The 24,818-nt window shown below is 44.4% G+C and overlaps 1 protein-coding gene across 2 annotated transcripts in view; it reads left to right on the forward strand.

Annotated features, from left to right (window-relative positions):
* Positions 1 to 24,818, forward strand: part of RABGAP1L (RAB GTPase activating protein 1 like) — a 542,116-nt gene that overhangs the window by 91,167 nt on the left and 426,131 nt on the right. For both annotated transcript variants that reach the window (XM_039484970.1, XM_039484969.1), the window contains exons 9-11: positions 8,137 to 8,239; positions 9,261 to 9,427; positions 16,012 to 16,156. In XM_039484970.1, coding sequence (XP_039340904.1) covers positions 8,137 to 8,239; positions 9,261 to 9,427; positions 16,012 to 16,156 — 415 coding nt within the window. The remainder of the gene's footprint in view (positions 1 to 8,136; positions 8,240 to 9,260; positions 9,428 to 16,011; positions 16,157 to 24,818) is intronic.

Raw genomic sequence — 24,818 nt, forward strand, 5'->3', positions numbered from 1 at the left:
ACAAACTGTAGTAAACTTTGTGGTTGTTTTGTAATGTAGACAAATGTCTACTGAAACAGGTCTATAAAACATAGTTTAATATGTCATCTTAACTAGGATTTGAATCCAGGTCTCCAGAAATAAAACCCATTGCATTAAACTACTGCATCACATAATCTTAGTTTTTTGCTTAAGTATAACAAATATTCTGAAGAGTGTTTTTACTGTTTATTTGGAGAATTCAGCACTAGGACTGGGTGAATCATGGATTTTTCAATTCTCTGGCTATTCCAAAAAAACATGTTTTGGTTCAGATGCAAGTGAAAACCATTTTTTAAAAAATATTTGCAGCGAATTAAAAAAATCAGAAAAAAATTCAAGCTGGGTCAAGTCAAACATTTTGTTCAACCTGACAATGTCTTTCATTTCAATTCTTATATTTTAACACAAACAGAGGAAGACTAGATTCACAAAATCGGTGGGGGGGTGAGGGAGTGCTCATTTCCTCCTTATAACTTTTAGTCCACTGATTAGGATAGTCTCCCAGGATGTAGCAGACCAGGGTTCAGTTCCCCCTGAAGTGGGAGAGGGAATTTCAACTTGAGTCTGCCACATTGCAGGAGAGTGCCCTAGCCATAGGGTTGTGGAATATTCCCATGTGAGTCTCTCGCTCTCTCCATTGTTGTTCATACTGGCAATTTTTAGTCATCCATGATTGCAATGAATAGTCATTGGGCTAGGGAAAGTATGTGAGAATGACTCTATAGCCAACTTTTTAAGGCACCCACCCAGGATGCGAGAGGCCCAACTTCAAGTCCCTGCTCCACAATGGGCAGAGGGAGAAATTGAACCTAGGTTTCTTCTTCGAGTGATTGCTCATATGCATTCCAGTTAGGTGTGTGCGCGCCGCGTGCATGCTTGTTGGAAGATTTTTACCCTAGCAACACTCGGTGGGTTGGCTGGGCGCCCCCTGGAGTGGCGCCGCTATAGTGCCAGATATATACCCCTGCCGTCCCAGCCGCTCCTCAGTTCCTTCTTACTGCCCGTGACAGTCGTTGGAACAGTGGAGTGCGGCATCACTGTCCTCCACAACCCTAGCTTCTCGCTCTTGTTTCTACCTTGTTGTGTATATAGTTCAACTTTAGTATAGTTAGAGTTAGTTTACTAGTTTAGTTGTAGTTAGTGTATAGTCCACTGGGGAATTGGGGGACTAGCCCCCTTTTTTCCCCAGACCCGGTGCGGGCTCATGCCCAAGGCACCGGGGTTTAAGCCGTGCTCGGCCTGCCAGAAGCCGATGCCGGTTGGAGACCCTGACGAATCTTGCCTGAAGTGCTTAGGAGAGTCTCACCTTCCTGATAAGTGTCGCATTTGCAAGTCGTTCAAGCCAAGAACAAAAAAGGAGCGGGACTTTCGCTTAAAGCAGCTCCTAATGGAGTCGGCACTTAGCCCTGCGGCGCCGGCACTGACCGCCCAGCAGTCTGCATCGGTGAGGAGCGCGCCTTCGGCACCAGCTGACTCCGGCACCGAGGCCCGGCACCGACAACAGCCGGCACCGGTTCCCTGGCACCGTTCCCTCTCCCCCTCGGGGAAACGCAAGGCGGTGTCGACTTCGTCCTCCAAAAAGGACTATACGTCCAGGCCCATAGGCCGAACTCCGGTACCTACGCCGGCACCACCAACTCTGGCACCGCAACTCCAAGCTTCTCCTAGCGTGGCACCGTCGACTCCGGCACCGCAAGGGCCGTCGAGTCCGGTACCACTCTGCTCCCCGGTTCACACTGCGGTCGAGCTGGCTCTCCCATCAACTCCTGAGACTTTCTCGATGGCAAGAGAGCTGATTGCGCTGACGGAGCCGACACAGCCTCAACCCCTGGCACTGCCGGTGTGGGTTGTCAAGTCAGTTGGCAAGCCGGCCATAATGAGGCCTCCTTCCCCTGACCGCCAGGAGAAACGTCACTCCAGATCTCGATCTCGGAGACGTTCCCGCTCACGCTGGTCTCGATCCCGGCACCGCTCGCAGTCCCGGTTCCGCTCTCCATCGCGGTACCGGTCATACTTGCGGAGACCATCACAATCCCGGTCGCCGGACAGACGCTATCGGCACTGGTCCGGCTCTCGGTACCGCTCATCCCGCAGCCGTTCTCACCATAGAGACTCGAGATCTCGGTCGACCTCCCGGCACGGTAGATGGTCCCGATCTCACTCCCGGCACCGACAAGACTGGCACCGTTCCCCGGTACTGTCCCGGGACTGAACGGCTGGATCGGCGGCACTGTCACACGGCTTCTCGGCACCGCCATGGCCTCGAGACAACCATCCGTCTCCTCCCATGCCGGCAGTGCTGCTTACCAGCAAACCGAGCCTCAAGGCCAGGACCAAGGCCCTCCACAATGGGCTTTCTGGACCCCGTGGGCGTACCATGAGGCGCAAGGTGTCCCATTCGCAGCTCAGCGCTCGGGGCCGTCCGACCATCGAGCTCCAGAAGCCACGATTAGCAGGCCTCCTCCCACGGACACGAAAGAGGCACCTCTGGCATCCAAGGAACCTGAAGCTCCTCTCGCTGCAGACGCTCCTCCGCCGCTCACTGATCCACCACAGGACCCTCTGGTACCGGGCCTCTAATCCTCCTCCTCACCTGATGCAATCCCCTCGGATCCCTCTCTCACCTTCCTGACCTTGACCTTCAGGAGAGGAGGAGTTTCAAAGGCTAGGATAAAAAGAGGAATAGAGCCCATCGGAGGAGGAGGTAGAGTGTAGGGAGGACAGTGGTGATGCCCCTGCCCATGGCCCCCCCCAGAAAGTGGCATGGCATGGCAATCCTCCATCCCACCCCCACTCCATCCACCGACTGCTGGAAGAAAATACATGGTCCCGTCAAAGGGCTATGAGTATCTGCACCACTCCCCCCCCCCCCTCTGCCTGGTAGTTCAAATCAACCGCCAATGAGAGCGACATGGCCAGCAAGCGCCGGGCTAAAAGAGAAGAGGGCGGCGCATGGACTAGGCCAGATCTAAGAGATCGGCTGGCGGCCTTCAAACTAAGGTGGGGCCCAACCAGCAGGCCCTTCTGCCGCCGCAGCTAATACATGGGTGTCTGTAGGCAAGTTCACCGAGCTTCTGCCACAAGACTCCATCCAGAGTTCACGGCCCTTTTGGAAGAGGGTAAAAAAGTGGCCAGAACTGCCCTTCAGGCCTCCCTGGACTCAGCGGACTTGGCGGCCAGAACCCTGGCCTCTGGCCTAACAATGAGGCGCATATCATGGCTCCAAGCCTCGACTCTCCCACCTGAATTACAACAAACGATTCAGGATCTGCCCTTCGACGGTCAGGGTCTCTTTTCGGAGAAAACCGACCCAAGGCTGCAAAGCCTCAAGGACAACCGCATTACGATGCGCTCGTTGGGCATGCACACCCCGGTGACCCAACGTAGGTCCTTCCGGCCCCAACTGTACTGCCCCTACAATCAACCCAGGCCGCGACCAGACACCAGGCGTCGTGGCAGGGTGAATCGGCGGAGACAGTCGGGCAACCAGGGAAACCAAACCCAACCGCCCCCGAAACCAGCTTCGGGGTCGAAGCAGAACTTTTGATGGGATGCTCGAGGGCGGCCCACCAGTTTCCCTACCAGATCCTTCCCCATTTTTTTCCAACCGCCTCTCCCATTTCCTCCCTGCTTGGTCCCAGATAACATCCGACAGCTGGGTCCTCCGCACAGTGGAAGCAGGATACCACCTCCAGTTTGTTTCTCCCCCTCCCTCCTACCCACCCTACCCGTCCCTCTTCAGGGACCCCTCTCACGAGCAATTCCTCTTGCAAGAGGTCGAGACTCTCTTGAATTTGGGTGCCATAGAGGAGGTGCCAGAAGGCATGAGGGGCAGGGGGTTTTATTCCTGCTATTTCCTAATCCCCAAGGCAAAGGGAGGTCTACGACCAATCCTAGACCTGCGAGAGCTCAACAAATTTATGGTAAAGCTCAAGTTCCGCATGGTAACCGTGGGGACCATTATCCCTTCCCTGGATCCGGGAGACTGGTATGCCGCCCTCGATATGAAGGACGCGTACTTCCACATTGCCATTTACCTGCCTCATCGACGCTACCTTCGCTTTGTCGTCAACCATCAGCACTACCAGTTCATGGTGCTCCCCTTTGGCCTCTCAACGGCGCCGTGGGTCTTCACCAAGTGCATGGCTGTGGTCGCTGCAGCCCTCTGCCGTCGTCGGATACACGTCTACCCGTACCTCGACGACTGGCTGGTTCACGGGACTTCCCAACAGCAGGTGTCTCAGCACATGAGCGTGGTCACAGACCTCTTCTGCAGGCTAGGCCTTATGGTCAACGCCTAAAAGTCTACATTGACTCCAACACAGAGGATAGAATTCATTGAGGCAGTTCTGGACTCCAATCTGGCCTGAGCCTGCCTCCCTCTGCCCCGGTTTCACGCCATGGCTTCGATCATTCGAAGCTTCCAATCCTTCCCGACAACGTTGGTGCGCACCTGCCTCAGCCTACTAGGTCACATGGCCTCCTGCACTTTTGTGACCCTGTACGCGAAGCTCAGGCTTCGAAGTTTCCAAACGTGGCTCGCGTCCATATACCGCCCGCACAGGGACAATATAGACACGGTGGTCACGATTCTTGGCTCAGTCCTCGACTCCCTCAATTGGTGGTTAGACCCAGCAGTGGTATGCGCGGGAGTCCCGTTCCACCCTCCCCATCCCTCCGTAGCACTGACCACAGACACATCGTCCTTGGGGTGGGGTGCCCACCTCGGCAACTTACACACTCAGGGCCTCTGGTCATCCCACAAGCTGGCCTTACATATCGATGTCAGGGAGCTGAGGGCAGTTCACCTGGTGTGCCAGACGTTCCGAGTCCATCTACAAGGCCGCTGTGTATCTGTCTTCACGGACAACATGACAACAATGTTCTACATAAACAAGCAGGGCGGAGCGCGTTCCTCCCTACTTTGTCAAGAAGCCATCCAACTGTGGGACTTCTGCATAGCCCACTCTATTCATTTAATAGCGTCCTTTCTCCCAGGAGTACAGAACACCCTGGCAGATCACCTCAGCAGGTCATTCCTGTCTCACGAATGGTCGATCTGTCCCGATGTCATCCATACGGTTTTCCGGAGGTGGGGCTTTCCCCAAGTAGACCTCTTTGCCTCCAGAGAGAACAGGAAATGCCACGTGTTCTGCTCCTACCAGGGACGCTCCCCGGGCTCCCTCTCAGATGCTTTTCTCCTCCCGTGGACGAGACACCTGTTTTATGCCTTTCCGCCCTTTCCCCACATTCACAGAGTACTGCTCAAGCTCCGGAGGGACAGGGCCAATCTCATTCTCATTGCTCCAGCATGGCCGAGGCGGCATTGGTACACCCTGCTGTTCGACCTGTCAGTGGCGGAAACAATTCCCCTGCCGCTGTGGCCGGACCTCATAACGCAGGACTTCGGCAGGCTTCTCCACCCGTACCTGCAGTCCCTTCACCTCATGGCATGGCTCCTGCGTGGTTGACTCAGGCGGAGCAGAGTTGTTCTGCTGCAGTACAGCATGTGCTTCTGGGGAGCAGGAAACCTTCCACTCGGTCGACTTACCTCGCCAAGTGGAAGCGTTTCGCCCTCTGGTGCAATCAGAGCAGCGACAATCCTCTTCTGGTGTCTATCCCAAAGATATTGGACTACCTTTGGTCCCTCAAAGAGCAGGGCCTTGCGGTCTCCTCCTTGAAGGTACACCTGGCAGCCATCTCGGCCTTCCGGCCCAGCGAGGGGGGCCATTCTGTCTTTTCTAACCAGATGGTTTCCCGGTTCCTTAAGGGACTAGAACGGTTGTACCCACAGATCCGGCGCCTGTCCCCTACCTGGGACTTAAACCTGGTCCTAGCTAAACTTATGGGGCCCCCTTTCGAGCCTATGGCCACGTGTTCCCTTTTATATCTCTCGTGGAAGACAGCCTTCCTTGTCACTATCACTTCGGCGAGGCGGGTTTCAGAACTTTGTGCCCTGACGGTGGGACCGCCTTATACGATCTTCCACAAAGACAAGGTGCACCTCCGACCACACCTCTCCTTCCTCCCCAAGGTGGTGTCTGCCTTTCATGTAAACCAGGACATCTTCCTCCCGGTTTTCTTCCCGAAACCACACTCATCGCGCTGGGAACAGCACCTTCACACTTTGGACGTCCGTAGGGCTCTCGCCTTTTATATAGAATGGACGAAACCCTTTCGACGTTCGCCCCAGCTCTTTGTCGCAGTGGCGGACCGAATGAAGGGCATGCCAGTCTCGTCCCAGCGGATCTCCTCTTGGGTGACATCCTGTATCAAGACATGTTACGAGCTCGCTCACGTTCAGGCTAGCCACCTTACTGCTCACTCCACAAGAGCACAGGCCTCTTCTGCCGCCTTCCTGGCCCATGTCCCCATCCAGGAAATCTGTCGGGCGGCTACCTGGTCTTCAGTTCACACCTTTGCGTCCCACTACGCATTGGTACAACAATCCAGAGATGATGCAGCCTTTGGCTCAGCGATATTACACTCTGCCACGTCTCTCTCCGACCCCACCGCCTAGGTAAGGCTTGGGAATCACCTAACTGGAATGCATATGAGCAATCACTTGAACAAGAAAAGACGGTTACTCACCGTTGTAACTGTTGTTCTTCGAGATGTGTTGCTCATATCCATTCCAGACCTGCCCTCCTTCCCCACTGTCAGAGTAGCCGGCAAGAAGGAACTGAGGAGCGGATGGGACGGCAGGGGTATATATCTGGCACTATAGCAGTGCCACTCCAGGGGGCGCCCAGCCGACCCACCGAGTGTGGCTAGGGTAAAAATCTTCCGACGAGCGTGCACGCGACGCGCACACACCTAACTGGAATGGATATGAGCAACACATCTCGAAGAACAACAGTTACAACGGTGAGTAAACGTCTTTTCGTACATTCCAGGAGACTCTTCAGCAGTGGGTTATAAAAAAGGCACCACCACTAGCCTGATAAATCGAAAGGTTTTGACAATGTCAAACCAAACCATTTTGATTGGAAAAAATCTGAATGTTTTGGAAATGTTTTGTTTGGTTAAAATTATTTGGCAGACTCAAAGTGACTTTGCAGATACTTTCAGTTTGCCAGAAGGTTTTTTTTTTTTTTTCAGTGAATAAATTATTCACGCAGCTCTAATGAGCACCTCAGATTAATTACCCAGCACCCTGACAAATTTAAGGTAGGATGGAAGATACTGATCTCTCCTCAAGATCCGTGGAGAGGCCGTTCTGCAAGGCCCTCCTTGATCTGAGCAATGAAGGGATGTTCTGAAACGGGGAGGCCTTCAAGAGTCTGGTGTGCACACGCATATGACCACAGACCTGGCAATAGCCTCTACACACAACTCTGTGTTCAGATTTATTTCTCCCAAGATTATGATTTTTTTTTTTTTTAAGAAATGGGGGACACTGCATGGCAGTGCAAACATGGAGACATCAACAGAGATTTTAGTGCATTCACATACGTGTGGTGGTGGCGGTGGGGGGGGGAGGAGGGGCGCTGTTTTGTTGTTCTGACATTTGCCCCTAAAGTTAAGGTTTAATTCTCAAAGAAATCTACATCAGTGGTGGCACATAAAAGTCTATCAGCCAGCAGCAAACACAAAAGCAAGTGCAACAGGTACAGCTGCACCGCGAGAGATTTCTGCCTCCCCTTTCTCCTGGAAATTTGGATGTTGTTGAGTTCCTCAGAGAGTTTTCCTTGTTTTCACTCTGAATGCTTTCTCCCCTCTGCTGATTGGCTCTTTTACTCCTGCACAGTCAGTTTTCCTGACCCTGGCCCCCATATCTGCTTTCCCTGCTTTCCCCTCATCACTCCCTACATTGTCTCTTCTCTCTTCATTTGTTGGTCTATTCCCACACTCCAGAACAGTAAAACATAAAGCCAGAAACACCCTCCCTCAAAATAAAATACTAACAAAAATTATTGAACTAAATGAAAATAAATGAAATGTTGTAAGCTATTGTGTTTACTTCCCTTTTCCACTTTGTCTGTCTTCACTGTTTAGATCTGAAGCTCTTTGAAGCAGGGGATTATCTCACTGTATAATTCCTAGCACAACTGGGTCCCTGATATTGGTTCTAGGTGCCACTGTAATGCATATAATACATGTGTTTATTCTTAGGAGTCCATGGGAAAGAGCTGTGATGGGAGAGCATATGTTATTACTGGAATGTGGAATCCCAATGCACCTACTTTTCTAGTACTTAATGAGGAAACACCTAAAGGTAAATGATTTTTTTAAACAAGCTGTTTTGCTTGCTTAGTAATTATTTAGTATGGTAAAGAATACTTAACCGCATTTAATAAATGTTCTCCATCTTTGTCTCTATGACACCATGCTGTATATTTCAGTTTAATATTAACATCATGGTAACCCCAAAGGCCTCAGTCAGTATCACAACCTCACTGAGCGAGGAACTGTATAAACACATATAACATAAAGAAATGCTCATACTGGCGTGTATTCTTGCTGCCAGGTCAGAATCCAGTAGAAGAGCAGTGTGTGAGGTCACAGGCATGTTCCCCTGGGGATCAGAATTTTCAATCCCAAGGGAACTTAGTCTGATCACATAACTATCCCAGTTGAGTGCATTTGTTATTGCCTGAGGCTCTGTATCCTATCCCTTATGACTAAAAACTAACTCTTATTTTAAAAGCTGTTTCCTGCAACAGTAAAATCACTTACTTAGGGGGTCTTATTTGTAACTTACCAGGCAATAGGCATCATTAATCCATTTTGTACTCAAGTTCTTGGGACAAATGGAGGATGATGTAGGGGATGCCTTGACACTTGAGTATCTGGCTTCTAATACAGCTCATGCCTTCAGCATTAGATTACACCTTCAGATTTGTGACCTGATCCAGTGTAATTTTCCAGTTATCTGACCTCAGACCATGGCTCTGGTCCACAGTTTCTTCATTCCCTCCCCCGCCTCACCTCATATGGGACATTTTGCCTCCATTCTTGCAAATGCTTACTTGTGTGAGAGGACTACCAGAATTATTTGGTATTAAAGGAGAATATCCCATTGGCTATTGTGCATTTCATTCTATGTGGATATGCAAGATCTAAAACAGAAATGAAATATGTGCTGCAGAATCAATAGATGGATTTAATAGGAAGGGATTTGGACCTAAATAGCCATCTATTTCTGTGGTGTTTTTTATATTACTCAGTACCTTGAGAAATTGAATCTTTTTGGGACTGACTGCTTTTGTGAATGTGAATTTATTTTTGTGTTCCAGATAAACGTGTGTACATGACTGTGGCAGTGGATATGGTGGTCACTGAAGTGGTAGAGCCAGTCCGCTTTTTGCTGGAGACTGTTGTTCGCGTGTACCCAGCTAATGAGCGTTTCTGGTATTTCAGCAGAAAAACCTTCACAGAAACTTTCTACATGAAGCTAAAACAGGTACAGCAGTGTTTACTAATAACAATAAAATTGCATTTCTTTAGGAAAAATTGACTTTCTGAGCATTAGGTCTACCTTTTTTAATTTGTTTCTGTTGATGTTTCCAAGGCCACTGATAATGGTGCAGGGCCGGCTCTAGGCATAAACAGGTTAAGCAATTGCTTAGGGCCCCAAGCAGCTGAAGGGGGCCCCCATTCACTTTTTGTGTTTGGGGGTGGGAGGGGACGACAATATTCATGCTTAGGGCCTCCAGTGGGCTAGCACCACCCCTGTAATGGCGATAAAGAATAGCGTTTAAAAATGAAGAAAAGTCAATCCTTTGGAAGTCTTAATTTTATCGTGTTATCTTTTATCTAGCTTTATTTATATGTACACACACACAAAATAAATAAGTCATGAATTTAATTTGTTTTGTTAATGTTTTGGAGTTCACAGGTCCAACTTGGTTACAAATGCACTTTGCCTAATCTCAAATATTCCTTTTCATGCTAGTCAATGAAAGGACCATTATTCATCTCTAGGCATTTGAGTTTGTATTCCCTGGCAGTACACATTTTATAAATGCTTAAATTGGAAGCTTCCTATCTAGTTCTAAATTGTTCACTGATGCAGTGGTAAATGTCTATGTATATTTACAATAATGTAGCTCTAACATTAAAGCAACCCAGGCATCTTTATATATTTAAATATCAACAGCTCACTCTAGTACTGTAGCTCATTACAGCATCATTTATTCTTCAGATTATTTTATATAGTGTCATTTATGTCATTTATGCCCAAATAAATCTGTTAGTCTTTAAGGTTCCACTGGACTCCTCGTTGTTTAAGATAAACAAGTGTGTTTACATTGATGGGAGATACTGTTGCCTGCTTTTTATTTACGGTGTCACCTGAAAATGAGAACAGGCATTTGCATGGCACTTCTGTACCTGGTGTTGCAAGGTATTTACATGCCAGATACGTTAAACATTCATATGCCCCTTCCATGCTTCAGCCAGCATTCCAGAGGACATGCTTCCATGCGGATGATGCTCATTAAAAAAAATAATGCATCAATTAAATTTTTGACTGTACTCCTTGTGGGGAGAATTGTTTGTCTCCTGCTCTGTTTTACCTGCATTCTGCATATATTTTATGTTATGGCAGTCTTGGACGATGAGCCAGCACATGTTCATTTTAAGAACACTTTCACAGCAGATTTGACAAAATGTAAAGAAGGTACCAATGTGAAATTTCTAAAAATAGCTACAGAACTTGACCCAGGGTTTAAGAATCTGAAGTGCTGTCCAAAATCTGAGAGGGACGAGGCGTGCAGCATGCTTTCAGAAGTCTTAAAAGAGCAACACTCTGATGCGGAAACTACAGAACCCAAACCACCAAAAAAGAAAATCAACCTTCTGGTGATGGCATCTGACTCAGATGATGAAAATGAACATGCGTCTGTTCACACTGCTTCTGATCGTTATCAAGCAGAACTCATCATCCGCATGGAAGCATGTCCTCTAGAATGGTGATTGACGCATGAAGGGACATATGAATCTTTAACGCATCTGCATGAAAATATCTTGCAACGCCGGCTACAACAGTGCCATGCAAACGCCTGTTCTCACTTTCAGGTGACATTGTAAACAAGAAGCAGGCAGCTTTATCTCCTGCAAATTGTAACCAACATTGTTTGTCTGAGTGATTGGCTGACCAAGTAGTAGTCCTGAGTGGACTTGTAGGCTCTAAAGTTTTACATTGTTTTATTTTTGAATGTTGATTTTTTTTGTACATAATTCTACATTTGTAAGTTCAACTTTCATGATAAAGAGATTGCACTACAGTACTTGTATGAGGTGGATTGAAAAATAAATTTTTTGTTTTTTTACAGTGCAAATATTTGTAATAAAAATAAATATAAAGCGAGCACTGTACACATTCTGTGTTGTAATTGAAATTAATGTATTTGAAAATGTAGTAAACATCAGAAATATTTAAAATAAATGGTATTCTATTGTTTAACAGCACGATTAATCACAATTAATTTTTTTAATCGCTTGACAGCCCTACTTCATATGCATTAATGATGTACATATATGGATAGAGAAATGACTTTCAGCAGATCATAACCTTTCCTTTGATACCTTACAAGGCATGCTTTATATGTAATATCACAATTATATACAGATGAGGAATATGGGGGATTACAGGGTGTTCTCCAGGGGTACAGAAGGTCACAGCAGTCATTTTATGGTATCCAGACATTTTTCTGTCTGCATCCCTGTCTTGAGGTGACACATACCCAGTCAGTTCAGGGATAGTTGAAATCCCTCATTATTGTTGGGTTTTCTGTTTTTGTAGCCTCTATAAATTCTCTGAGTATTTCACAATCACTGTCACCACCCTGGTCAGGTGATCGGTAGTATATTCCTGCTACTATACTCTTATTATTCATGTATGGAATTTCTATCCATAGAGATTTGATAGTAAAGTTTGATTTATTTAAGTTTTTTACTATATTTGACTGTTTCTCTCACAGGTAGTGACAATCTACTGGAATTCTTACATATTTTGTGCCCCAGTATTAGTGTCATGTGGATTATCATTGTTCCACCAAGTTTCTGTAATGCCTCTTATTTCAATATCCTCATTCAATCCCAGGCACTCAGGTTCACCCATCTTAGTAATCGGACTTACAGCATTTGTATACAATCACGATATTTAATTGTCCGCCTTCATGTGATATTTAATGTGATGTCATCTACACTGCTCCCCTGGTGTGTGGAAGGAGCAGTGAGGGAATTAGTGTTATAAATTGAAGCATTAAATGATCATTATTAATTAAAATCACAATATAGATTATTGTAATGTTATATAATGCTTTAATAATAATGATTAAGACACCTAAGTTCCTCAGAATAACATGCAACAGATTTCTGTGCAAGTTATAATTCCTCCTGAATATTTCACTTCATTAGCACCCCCAGAACTCTGTTTGGCATTATTTGTATGAAAGGACGGTGTAGTTCAACCTAGGGGAGGTGGACCCAAGATGCAGCATACTGCATATTCCCTCTGTGTGGCTTTCCCAGGACTGTGTGTGTGTGATTAACATGATTTTGCATCCGTCCTTGCCATGCAGTGGAAGGGTGCATATGCTTCTTAGGATATGTCTATACTACCCGCCAAATCGGTGGGTAGCGATTGATCCAACGGGGGTCGATTATCACGTCTAGTCTAGATGTGATAAATCAACCCCCTGAGCACTCTCCTGTCAACTCCTGTACTCCACTGGCATGAGAGGTGCAGGCGGAGTTGATGGGGGAGCGGCAGCAGTTGACTCACCTCAATGAAGACACCGCGGTGTGTAGATCTAAGTACGTCGACTTCAACTACGTTATTCATGTAGCTGAAGTTACGTATCTTAGATCAATTCTCCCCCTCTCCCCCTTCAACCCCTCAGTGTAAACCAGGCCTAAATATGTGTAAGATTTATTGAATAATGTTCAGTAGATTAGAATCCAAAGGTCCTCCCGATGGTTCTTCTCTCATGGCTGACACCCAATTACTTGCAGCTTCCCATTATTATTCAGTTCATTCTGGAATTATGTAGAGTTTCATACTCCTGCAATAAACATTGATCCATTTTCTCTAGAGACTTACACATTATATTGATATTCGCTCAAGATCTGAAAAGTGGAGTCTGATCTTCTAATTTGTGTTGTACTGCAGTGGAACCACAACCCCTGTGGTTGACTTAAATGAATAGGACTGACTTAATTTTGCTGATCCTAAACTAAAATGACAATTGTCACCTTACTGAGGGATAAAACAATTAATGCTGAACAGCTAGTGATGTTTTTACTAAGAAGTAAAGGCACAGACTACACTAAATGCCCACCTGACTAAATCAGTCTCATGCAAGCTGTTTTCTTTGGCACTCCTGCTCTTCAGTTTTACAATAGAGATAAGTGAAATTTTTTTTTTTTATAAATTCCACTGTATGTGAAAATGTGGAAGACTGCTGCCCTTTCCAGTTTTAAAGAGCGCATACTATAATCCTTTTTATTTACATTTGCTTGATACGTATCTTAAAATACAGCTTCTTTCTTGGTCCAAGTAAACTTGAGTCAGCAGGGCATGTTTCAATGAAATCTTTGCCTTTTTTTGAGGTGATTTTAAGGGTATCAGTGGGAAGTAGATTGAGGGGGCATTTTTGGTGGTTAGAAGAGTCCGAAATGTTGGCAGTGGGCTAATCTGATGTTCTTAATGTATTTTTTTAAATGTTTGTTTATATGTGTCTTGAGTTTCAGACAAACACATTTTTAAAAAATGAAAAGGACATTTAAACAGATTTCTGAATACTATCCCAAGTCCTCAGAGTAATGCTAAAGCTGTACTACTGCAATGTTCTCAATAACACCCCTCTCTATATCTCCAAAAGGAATGTCTGAGACTTTGATAAATGATGAGATTATCAGAGTCGACATAATTGCTTGACCAGGGGCCTTGCAATTACTTGATACTGACATCCTGGGAGGTGAAACGTGTATGCGTTGATAATGGACCAAATTTCTCCCTGCTGTATTTTACTAATCACAAGGGTAATGGATCTAAATTATAAACTGTAGCCCAGATTTCACCCCGCACTTCCAGAACTGTATGAAAAATTGTCTGATACTCGGAGAGAGAGAGAAGAGGAGCCATGCCTTGCTTTTTCCCAACATGGAATGGTTATAATAGAAACAGGTGTGATGGACTGATCAGAGTAGGGGGGAAACGCTTGATTTTGTCCAACCACAGACAGTCCCGATTTACACTACCCCATGGAACAGTTCCACCAACTGGAACTGAAACTACAGGAGGTATTTAGAGTGGAAGATGTTAATTATTGTGGGTGGAAATTGGCCAGCAAGCTGGAGTTAGTGCTCTCCTCCCTCCTCCACCCCCCCCTTTAAAAAAAAAAATTAAAGGTTCCAGGGGCTCATAAGTGACAAGTGGTCAGTGCCTTGGTTTTACACAGCAGGTTTTCATATGTCACTCTTATTTTTTTTTCTGACAGAGGAAACAGTAATATCTTATTCTAATCCTTGGTAATTTTTTCTTTCACGTATCCTTTATTGGATATTCCTTTTTTCTCACATGGTTAACACTATGCTTCTGAGACAAATTTAACACCACCTCCGTAAGACTACTTTCATTTGATTTTTGAGGCTGACTTGACATTATTAGCCTGTTTGAAAAATGACTTTATTTTAACTCTGATTATGTAAGGTTTGCAAAGAATGAAGCAGGCTGAAAAAAATAACTGGTCTTAAAATGTACTTTTTGGCTTTACTTTATCTCCAGTTCACTTAATAGCAGCTATTTGGCTTTATTATTGTACAACCATATGAAAATACATAAATCACTGTACTTTTCAAATAATGAGTACATCAGAGAAGAATCTTTTTAAAGTGGGAGTGGGCAGTAAGGAGAGATGTATATACTGTTCTGTGATTTCTGGGAAGCAAAGCAGCTGGGGCACATGTTGGAGAGGAGACATCTAGGAACAGTCCTGTTGTCTGGTTCTCTTCTCTTCCAAGATTTAATGTGGACAAACTAAAGAGCTATTTTATTGATCTTTTTTCTTCTATAAAATCCTATAAAATTCATTTATCCAGTGCTCAAGATTTAAGTACATTACATTTTTAAAAATATGAAGTACAAGTTGTTTTGATCAACAAAAGAATTTGATGGGTCTTTAATAGATTGTTTGTCACACCTCATCCATGCTAAATAAAGTATGTGAGAAAATGTATTCCTTTCAGTGTGTCTTGAAAGTTATCAAACTCTGGCACAGTCAGGTATGAAGCTACTTTTGAGTGTCAAGTGCCCTCCAGTGAGAGTGCCTTGTTCCCCAAATTGTTATAACTAGGGATATTGAGCTCAGGCATTCCAACTAAATTTCAGCTACTGGTAAAACATAAATACACTGATTACAAATCCTAAAGGGCTCCTGGGATTAAACGGAAGATATTGTGGTCCCTGGAGCACAGGTGAATATATGCACTGTACACAATCTACTTCTAAGGATCCTTTCTTAGCCCGTTGCTTATACAGTGGGTGTTATAATCCTTATGATATGGAACATGCTACCTACTGCCAACTCTCAACATTCTCCAAAATGCCTAAAAAACTTGGTTTCTCAAAAATGTTTGGTACTTATTTTTATTATCACAATATTTTTCCTGTCTGTTCTTTGCAATTTTTTCTTAGAGCAGTCCCCTCCCTGTCTCAGTTTGTTAAATTTAAATTGTAAAGTTTGTGTTATAATTCCTCAAATACATAAAGGTTGTTGCGGAAGGAGCTTTAACAATAATTATTGTTCTACCTGTTTTCATTGCTGTTTTTCATCTTCCTCAAATTACGTTCAGCAGTGTCATATACTAATCTCAATCCACATGTGTAATTTCCATTGAAATTGGATGGAGTCTTTGTCTTGCCCCCAAATTACTGTATCAGTCCTTGGTTTAATCCTATTTGAAGAAACCAGAAGAAACATGGAGTTGGTGAATAGCAAGAGCCTAACATCAAAACTCATTTCATTTCCTTATTTTTAGTCTGAAGGGAAAAGCCACACAAATGCTGGAGATGCAATTTATGAAGTTGTAAGTCTGCAGCGGGAGTCTGAGAGAGATGATGAATCAGTCAGTCCAACAAGTAGAGGGGGTCCACTATCGCCACAGGAGGATGAGGCTGAAGAAGGTAAGAGTAAAATGAACATGTACAGTTCCCGTATATGCTGGGTTTTTTTCATATTTTTTCTGCCTTTTATTCCCATATTGTTTTCTTCCTATTTGTGTCCATCAGGGATGTATTATGATAGCGCCCTCCCCGCCCCCCAAATCACCTGTCATTCACAACTAGTGCATCTTCACTACCAGCAGTAGTGTCCGACACTTTTTGACTGTCCTATCTAGGCTGTTTTATCCAGATGTAGCAGCAGACAGGGTGCATCCATACAGCACTGTACACCAAAACTTACCATTCCTCCTCACCTGTTAGGCTAGCAAGATAGCAAGCTTCTGTTAAAGGGTTTTTCTTCCAATCAGAGTCCATTATTCTCTAGAAAGAGCTTTCATAATTAACAGCGATGCCAGGAAGCTCTTCACTGTTTACAGTAGTAATGATTTCTGACTCAATCCCTGGTGCCTATGGATCATGTTTATGTAACTTAAAAATTTTATGGATTTTTTTTCTTCATGCTAGCAATCTATCCTGAATATATTTTATATGTATAGTAAGTGTCCTTTCAGCAGCTTGTTTGATGGAGCAGGCTTCAATAATTACTGTTGCACTATTTATTCCTTTTTTTCCAGTGACTATTATTGAGAATAACAAGTGATTGTTCCAGAATTTAATGAACACTGTGCTATTAGAGAATAAGTATTCTCTAGATCTTGCCCTCTTGATGTTGTGTAAAACAGTTCTATTTAAAAATAGAGTAAATAATAGTATAGAGGTTTGCATAGCAGGAAAAATAAAATGGTAAGTTAAACTTAATATTAGTTTCCATATGTTAAATTCAAAATACTTGCAAAGGAAATAATCCTCATTTTAAAATGTCATTACGATGTAACACTGTTCTCATGGAAACTGCATTTAGAGTACTTGCCTAGAAGTTATCCATCCTGCTAGATGTGCAGATTAAATGAGTCACTGCCAGTTGTTCTACATACATTGCTATTCTTGTGTACCTTCTTCTGCAGATTATTAATTATTATGAGGGAAAAATATAATAGTTTAAATTTCCAAATAATAATAATAATTGTATTTTAGATCTTGAACTAAGATTTATTTATTTGTATAATTTCTGTTTAGGGTCAGGGGCCAAAAATACCTGGCTCCATATTCTCCCCCCCCCTTTTTTTTTTAACCTGGTCCTGGCTATGGCATATATTATATGTTGTAGGGATTTTCCCACCTCATTGGCTAACAGTTAGTTCATCCATGTATGGGTTCTGAGGGGTTGTTCTTTATTCTTTGTGAAGTGCTGTTCCCCACTCCATTAGCTCCATCATTTTCCTCATGATTCATTGTATGACATTTGAAGCCTGCAATATTATTTATTTATATAATTCCATAAAAGTGTATGATGTCTTATTTGCATCCTCATCTTGCTTGCTTACCCTTTGCAGCTATCTCAATTTCTGCCAACCCCAGGACTAAGCATCCTGTGGTCCTTTGTGAGCTAGATGACTCATGCCATGATTAGGAATGGAAATGTTACTTTAAGAAATAAGACAGAATATTCTTTCAGTCCATATATGAAGAGAGTGGTTCAGTAGGACTTTTGTGCTGCTGTTCTATTGACAGATGTGTGGATTTTCTTCCCATCCTGTTTTTAAGGTCATTAGCATTTTAATGTGAATGGGAAATACATTTCATTGTGTTATAAGAGCAAGACCTTATAGAAAATTGGGATCATGTTTTTCTAATAAATAAACCATACCTTTGTTCTTACTGGTGCCTTGGTTTCATGACACTAACTTCCAGTTTGTCTTTTTTAAAGATCTCTGCAAAATCATACAGTGGCCATTTAGGAATTTTTCATATCAACCTAACATACATTTTCATTACATTTTATCACTAGCACTGCAGCTCATATTTCTGTCAGCTCAGTCATCAAACCTGGGAGCTGGAGGTGGCACAGAAATGTTCCCCTGCTTAGTCTTATTTAATTAATATTAACAGTTTGCGTGTCAAAGCAAAAGAATGCGTTGAACCTCCACACTAAATTGCCTTACCTTGCTAACAGGGTTGCTTAATTCAGACTATAACTAAAAAGAGATTCAGATGTATATTGACTAAACTTTCTCTTATGTTGTTGGAAGAGGTCTCAAGTGAAATGTATTAGGGTATCTGTGCTCATGTTCATAATGCATGGTAAAGTAGTGGGAGAGTGAATTATTAATGTGTAATTTTGACAGGGAGCAAGGCATAGCTGGTTCAAGCACACTCATAGGGGCCTCCTTTGTAATCATTTTTTCGTTTCTTCCCCCCATTTAAATTTGCCCTGACAGAAGTGCCCAGACAAAGAGCCATCAGTGGCCAGGAAAGAACCCTAGAGGATGCACCTAGATAGAGGGAGCATGACGCACCTGAAAGTGGGGGGTCTGGAGGCATCCTCTAGAAAAGGGAGAATATGAAATAGCTAGGAGGCTGGAGACTTAAAAGACCCCCATGAGGGGCAACATGAAATGAAGTCAGGTAGCTGGTAACTAGTGAGGAAAAGACAATTCTCCCTCACCTCTTCTGGTCATCTAAGACCCAAACTTGAAGTTCAAGTATCTGCCCCATGCTGCTGTTTCCTCACATACCTGGCCAAACTTCCTGAGAACTACTACTTAGAACAGAGCAGATCTGCTTTTTGGAAGGCTGGGAGGTAGCTGGGGAGGGAAGCAGTTTTCAGGCATAAGAAGTACAGCACAGGGTTTTTCACATTCACTCCTTATAGTGTGTAATGGAGGAATGAAGAATAAGTAGGCACTGAACTATGGCAAAAAATGAAACTGTTGCTCATTACTGTTGCAATGGTTGCAGCTGAACTGATTCTCTCTGTTTTTCCTTCCACTGTGGGTTCTATAGTTTGCCAAAATTGGTCCTGGTGTAAGGTCACTGAATTGTAAAAGATGTTAACCTCAGTTTCCTCCTCCTCTACACAGATACTTGGGGGAAAGAGTATAAATTAGTTGCTTAGGATATAGTTGGAGACTGCTCATGGAAAGGCAGGGTTCCACACTTGAGGTCCTAAGATTAGATTGATTAGGGAAAGGGGTAAGGTATTATTTTTTAGTTAATTTGTTTTGATTTCTAATGATATTTGCTACCCTTTGAAGACAATCCTTGATGACTAGGTCTGTTTTTTGTTTCTGCTGAATCAGTCCACCAGCTCAGTGCTCTTTTGATATGAAGTTGATATACAGCAACTACCGTCTGTTTTTTGTTTCTGCTGAATCAGTCCACCAGCTCAGTGCTCTTTTGATATGAAGTTGATATACAGCAACTACCGTATTTTCCGGCGTATAGGGCGACGGGGCGTATAAGACGACCCCCTAATTTTAGAGTTAAAATATAGGTTTTTGGGCTATACTCGCCCTATAAGAAGACCCCCCCTTCCGAGGTCGTCTTTTAAATCCCAGCCGCGGCGGGGAGTCAGAGGGTCTGGGCTGCCCGCTGCGGCGGGGAGCCCAGATCCTTTTAAATCCCAGCCGCGGTGGGGAATCAGAGGGCTCTGGGCTGCCCGCTTTGGCGGGGAGCCCAGAGCCTTTTAAATCCCAGCCGCGGCTGGGAATCAGAGGGCTCTGGGCTGCCCGCTTTGGTGGGGAGCCCAGAGCCTTTTAAATCCCAGCCGCGGCTGGGAATCAGAGGGCTCTGGGCTGCCCGCTGCGGCGGGGAGCCCAGAGCCTTTTAAATCCCAGCCGCGGCTGGGAATCAGAGGGCTCTGGGCTGCCCGCTGCGGCGGGGAGCCCAGAGCCTTTTAAATCCCAGCCGCCCGCTGTTATACCCGGCGTATAAGACGACTTCTGATTTTGGGGGGTTGTTTTTTAATATAGAAAGTCGTCTTATACGCCGGAATATACGGTAGGTGTAAATAATTTCGTGAATTAACTTGTCACCTTTGTATCTCCCAGTCATGAAACTGTTTTTGCAATGATGACTTTTGGGTTCTCTTGTTATAGTTTTGTATGATTTCAAAAAGTGGGGCTCCCTGCTGTTGCCCACATAAAGTCATACTTAATATTCAGTGCTTTCAGAAAGTAGTTCAGAAGTAGGAAATAGATGATAAATAAAGTTTTCTTTACAAATGTGCCAAAATTATACAAAAAGTTGAATTTATTTAGAGCCAACTTTAATGACACTGTTTTCCTAAGTAAACTTTTATATTTTTGTAAATTGGCAAAGAATAGTCTTCAAAAAGTGATTCATCCTTTTTAATAAAAAATGAAATAAGTAACACTTTATTAGTCAGGTGACACTCCTGGAGACAGCAGCTTGATAAGGAAGAAGTATCTACTCAAAGGACAGTCATCTTCTAGAAAATTCTCATGATTTCCTGAAATGCAATGCTGAATGGAAAACTAAGGAACAGTCAGCCTTTTGCTATAGCAACAGATTTCTTAAAGATGATTAGGCCTCCACCATGGCTGACACACCAGGAATTGAATTGGGCATTTCCCAGATATGAAAGCATGAGTCTCTGCACTGATGCTGGTGCAGAAGGAAGGGACTGTGCTATCGGAGCCATATTGGAATGTGATTAAACATACGTGGATCTTACTAGGGAGGTGAAGTTTAATTTTTTTTGCTCACAAGCTGAGGGGTAGAGGTAGAACTTCAGGAGGGAAGAAAAAATGTGTAGCATAAGTCCCCTGGTCCTCGGACTCTTTTGAGATGGCTTCACTCTCCAGAAATAAGAACAAAGTAATAGCATGTGAGGATTGAGACGTGGAGGAGAGGTTGGTGTTACATGTAGACACCATGAAATTCAAAGATGAGAGGGAGATCAAAGTGATGGAGGGGTCTGAAAGCTGCAGAGAAATCTGAGAGATTTATGGATTGGAGGGCCCAGAAAGAGAGAGAAGGTAAGGACAGAGTGAGCAATGTAAAATGATCTGATCATCATCTCACAGTATGGTAAAATACAAAAAATACAGTAAGACAAAAACACCACATTACCTGTGCATGAACAGTTTTCATAAAGCGATCACTCCATATCTTATTTTTCAATACTTGCCTTCTATCCTTAATTGCCCACTTCAAACCTTTTATGCATAATGGTCTATCCCCCAATTGCCCACTTCATTTAGTCTGTCCCAACTGGTATTTAGTGCAGACATTCTGATTTCCTTCCCCAGACTTGAAGAAGAGCTTTGGGTGGCTCGAAAGCTTGTACTTTCCACTAACAAAAGTTGGTCCAATAAAAGATATTATCTCACCCACCTTGTGTGTGTCATACTCTGAGGCCAGTGTGGCTCCAACAACACTGCAAAGATTTATGAAGTTGACTTTGAAAGAAGAAAAGTTGTGGAGTGGGGAGGGACAGGAAACAGCAAGAGGAAAGAACCTCAGTGGCATCACCATGGTCTCTGGGCAGGCTGGCACCAGGCGCCAGCCCAGCAAGCAGGTGCTTGGGGCGGCCGCGGCAATTCGGCTGCAGGTCCCTCAGTCCCTCTCAGAGCAAAGGACCAGCCGCCGAATTGCCACCGAAAGAAAAAAAAACCCTAAAAGCGTGACATTTTGAATTCAAGGGCAGATCTTGAACTTTTATGGGTAACATTTTCAAAAGTGCCTAAGTAACTTATGATAAGTTTCATGGGACTTAAATGCTTTGGGAAGTGGCGGCGGTAGAGCTCCCGCTGATCGCGATCGCGGCTTCTTTTTTTTTTTCTGCTTGGGGCAGCAAAACCCCTGGAGCCGGCCCTATCTCTGGGGCAGGAGAAATGAGGATGAGAGAATCAAGGAGTTACAGAAGCAGAGTTAGTGGGGGAGAGTAGTATCTCAGAATGAATTTCTATTTTGTGGAAATTACATAAGAACTAATAAATTACATCAGAACCGTTGGTTAATACAAATTAAAAATAGCTGATATTTTATTTAATTCATAAGAACTGTATCAGAACCCCAGAATAGACTGCTATTGTTGGGTCCTCCTTCAACCAAACAAAACTTAAATATGCTTTGCCTTTTAATTCCTATTGTTGTCATAAAAATAAAAAATAAAATATAAAAAATGTTAAATTCATGAGGACAGTCTTTGAACATAGGACAAGATTACTCTCTATCAGACTGAAACCTTAGTTGCAGTCCCACAAGATTTAACTTTTTTATATAGCAGCTTCTAATGAGTGCAAATCCAAAGCATTTCACTTAAAAAAAACCATTACATCTGAGATGAGTCAATATCTCATTTTTACAGGTTGTACATTCTGTTCTCTAACATTAGACCATTCTTACTGCATTGCAAGTTAACCTTTCCGTTATTAGAAATACATTTAATCAACTCCTGCAGCAATATTATTATGCTATTGGATAGTTTCTAATCCCTTCTTTAACTGGTGAAAAATTGAGTACAATATATTAAATTTTTTTTCTTGCTCTGAGTGATGTAACACACGATAGTTTAATTTGATTTATGGTCATACTGTAAAGTTAGTGATTCAAGTGTGAATTCTCAGTTTAAAAAAAGTTAATATTTAAATACAAAGCATTTCCATGGGATGCAAACCTACCTGGAGTTGTATGACGTGAATTTTTCATGTCAAATGTTGAAATTTGGAATTTTATGGCTGCTTCTCTTCCAGAATTATTTTGTAACAGTAGTTTGGAGTTGGGGTCCTAGCTGCATGACATCCTTTCTTCTCTCTCCTGCACTCAAGTCTCCCCAACCCCATGAACATTTGTCTGTGGGAACTCATTTGTGATCCAGGTCAAGGGTGGATGGGTGCTCTATGCAGCATCATATTCTTTCTTCTTCCAAAACCACAGGACAAATAGGTGCAAGATATGGTGGACTGGGTAAGCATTATATGAGTGGATTCTCCCTTCTCTCTGTCAAACCTTCTTCCCTTCAGCACTAAGGGATAGTTTCCATCTGCAGCAAGTTCTGTATGATGATCTTTGCAGCATAGGGCTTTTCTATGAATGACCGTGGCCCTCTGTGGATATCCTGATATTCATGAGTATTTGGTGGGATTCTATGGGTTCTTCTTCGATTGATGGTCTCTATATGTATTCCACATTTGGGTATGCATGTGTACCATGTGCCTGGCTTCAGAATTTTTTTGGTAAGCAGTGTCCATTGCTCTGGGATGTGCAGTTACTCTCCTTGTACTCCAAACAGACTATAAAGGGTAGTGTGAACTGACACCTCTCCAGTTCCTTCTTACCACCGCATGGATGGAGCCAGAATCCTCCTTGTCCACTTTGATCTTTCTTTATTGTGAACCCATAAATATAATTTATAAATAGTTGCACATAGTTTAGGTTCTTAGTGTTTTTATAGTTAGTGTAATTAGTTTAGGTCTTCCTGCCCCAGGGAGCTTCTCCTTTTGAAGAGGGACTATGCCAAGAGTTCCGGTGTTCAAGAATTCTCTCCTGCACCAGTTCCTTTTTCATCAGCAACTGCCACCAGCACTGCCTTTATTGCCTTGGGGAGACTCTTATTGCCACCAAGTGCAACATCTGCTGCTCCTTCTCTCTCTAAACTCATAAGAGACAAGAGCTTTTTCTGTAGAAGCACCTCATGGAGCAGGACATGAAATCTCATTCAGATTCAGGCTGGAGAGACTTTCCCTGTACAACGGCCTCAAACTATGAGCAGCAGACATCTGAGCATGACCTCCAGAGTTGAGGCAAAAGCTCTTAAGTCTAAGAAACCCTCCCACAAGAGAGGGGGACATGGACATAGGCATAAGAACAGATCTCTGGCCAGATCTGCTTCTAAGAGAGAGGATTCCTCCCCATCATGTCAAAGTCAAGTGAGTCCTCACGTATGGGTTCTAAAGAATTAAGTCTGCATAAACCTTCTGTCCTAGAAGGACAGGCGTGAAGGAAGAAGGATCCAATCATACTGGTCCAGCTCCATCCTGCAAACCTAATGAGCGGTACCCAACAGTTCTGTATAGGAGTTCAATGCTGGGATCCCATCTGATGGCTCCAATGTTCTCGCAGTGATGGATTATCAGCTGGACCCACAGGACCTGTGCCCAGGGGCCCTGGCCAATTGGGAGACCCTTGAAAAATGGGCAGTCTGCCCCCAGCAGACAAACACTGGGTGGTGCAGGGGAAGTCTCTACACTGCCCCGACCCCACTTCCTGGCAGCAGCGCCGGGTGCATGAGCGAGAGAAGACCCCATGCCTCAACCCTGCTAAATGACTGGGACGGCATGGAGAGTCCAGTGCTCCCCAGCAGCCTCCCAGGCAGAGAGAGGAAGGGACGGGGCCAGACTCAGAGCCGGAGAGGAAGGGGTGGGGCCAAAGCCTCTCCAGCTATGCTGGAACACTGCCTGCAGAGCTGCCTGGGAGAGAGCCTGGCTGGGGAGGGGCAGCAGCCTGCTCCCTGCCCAGGCTCCACAGAAATGCGGGGCAGTGGAGGAAGCCCCAATGCCCTGACCCCTGTTGTGTTCCCGGGACTAGAGGAGATCTGGCTCCCTGCTAAAGCCTCAGGGCCCAGGTGAGGGGGCAGGACTTTGTGGGGCCGTGGGTGGAACGGTGGTGGGGCTGCAGGCAGAAGGTGTGTTCTGGCCCAGGGCCCCACAAAACCTTAATCCACCTCTGATTCTCCATGCCAGATCTCTGGAACACAAGACATTTGCATTACCTGGATCCACTGATCCACTCCTCAGGAGCCCTCAAAACACTAAGG

Source organism: Mauremys reevesii, linkage group 8 (genome assembly GCF_016161935.1).
Source record: "Mauremys reevesii isolate NIE-2019 linkage group 8, ASM1616193v1, whole genome shotgun sequence".
In the NCBI taxonomy this organism is placed as follows: Eukaryota; Metazoa; Chordata; order Testudines; family Geoemydidae; genus Mauremys; species Mauremys reevesii.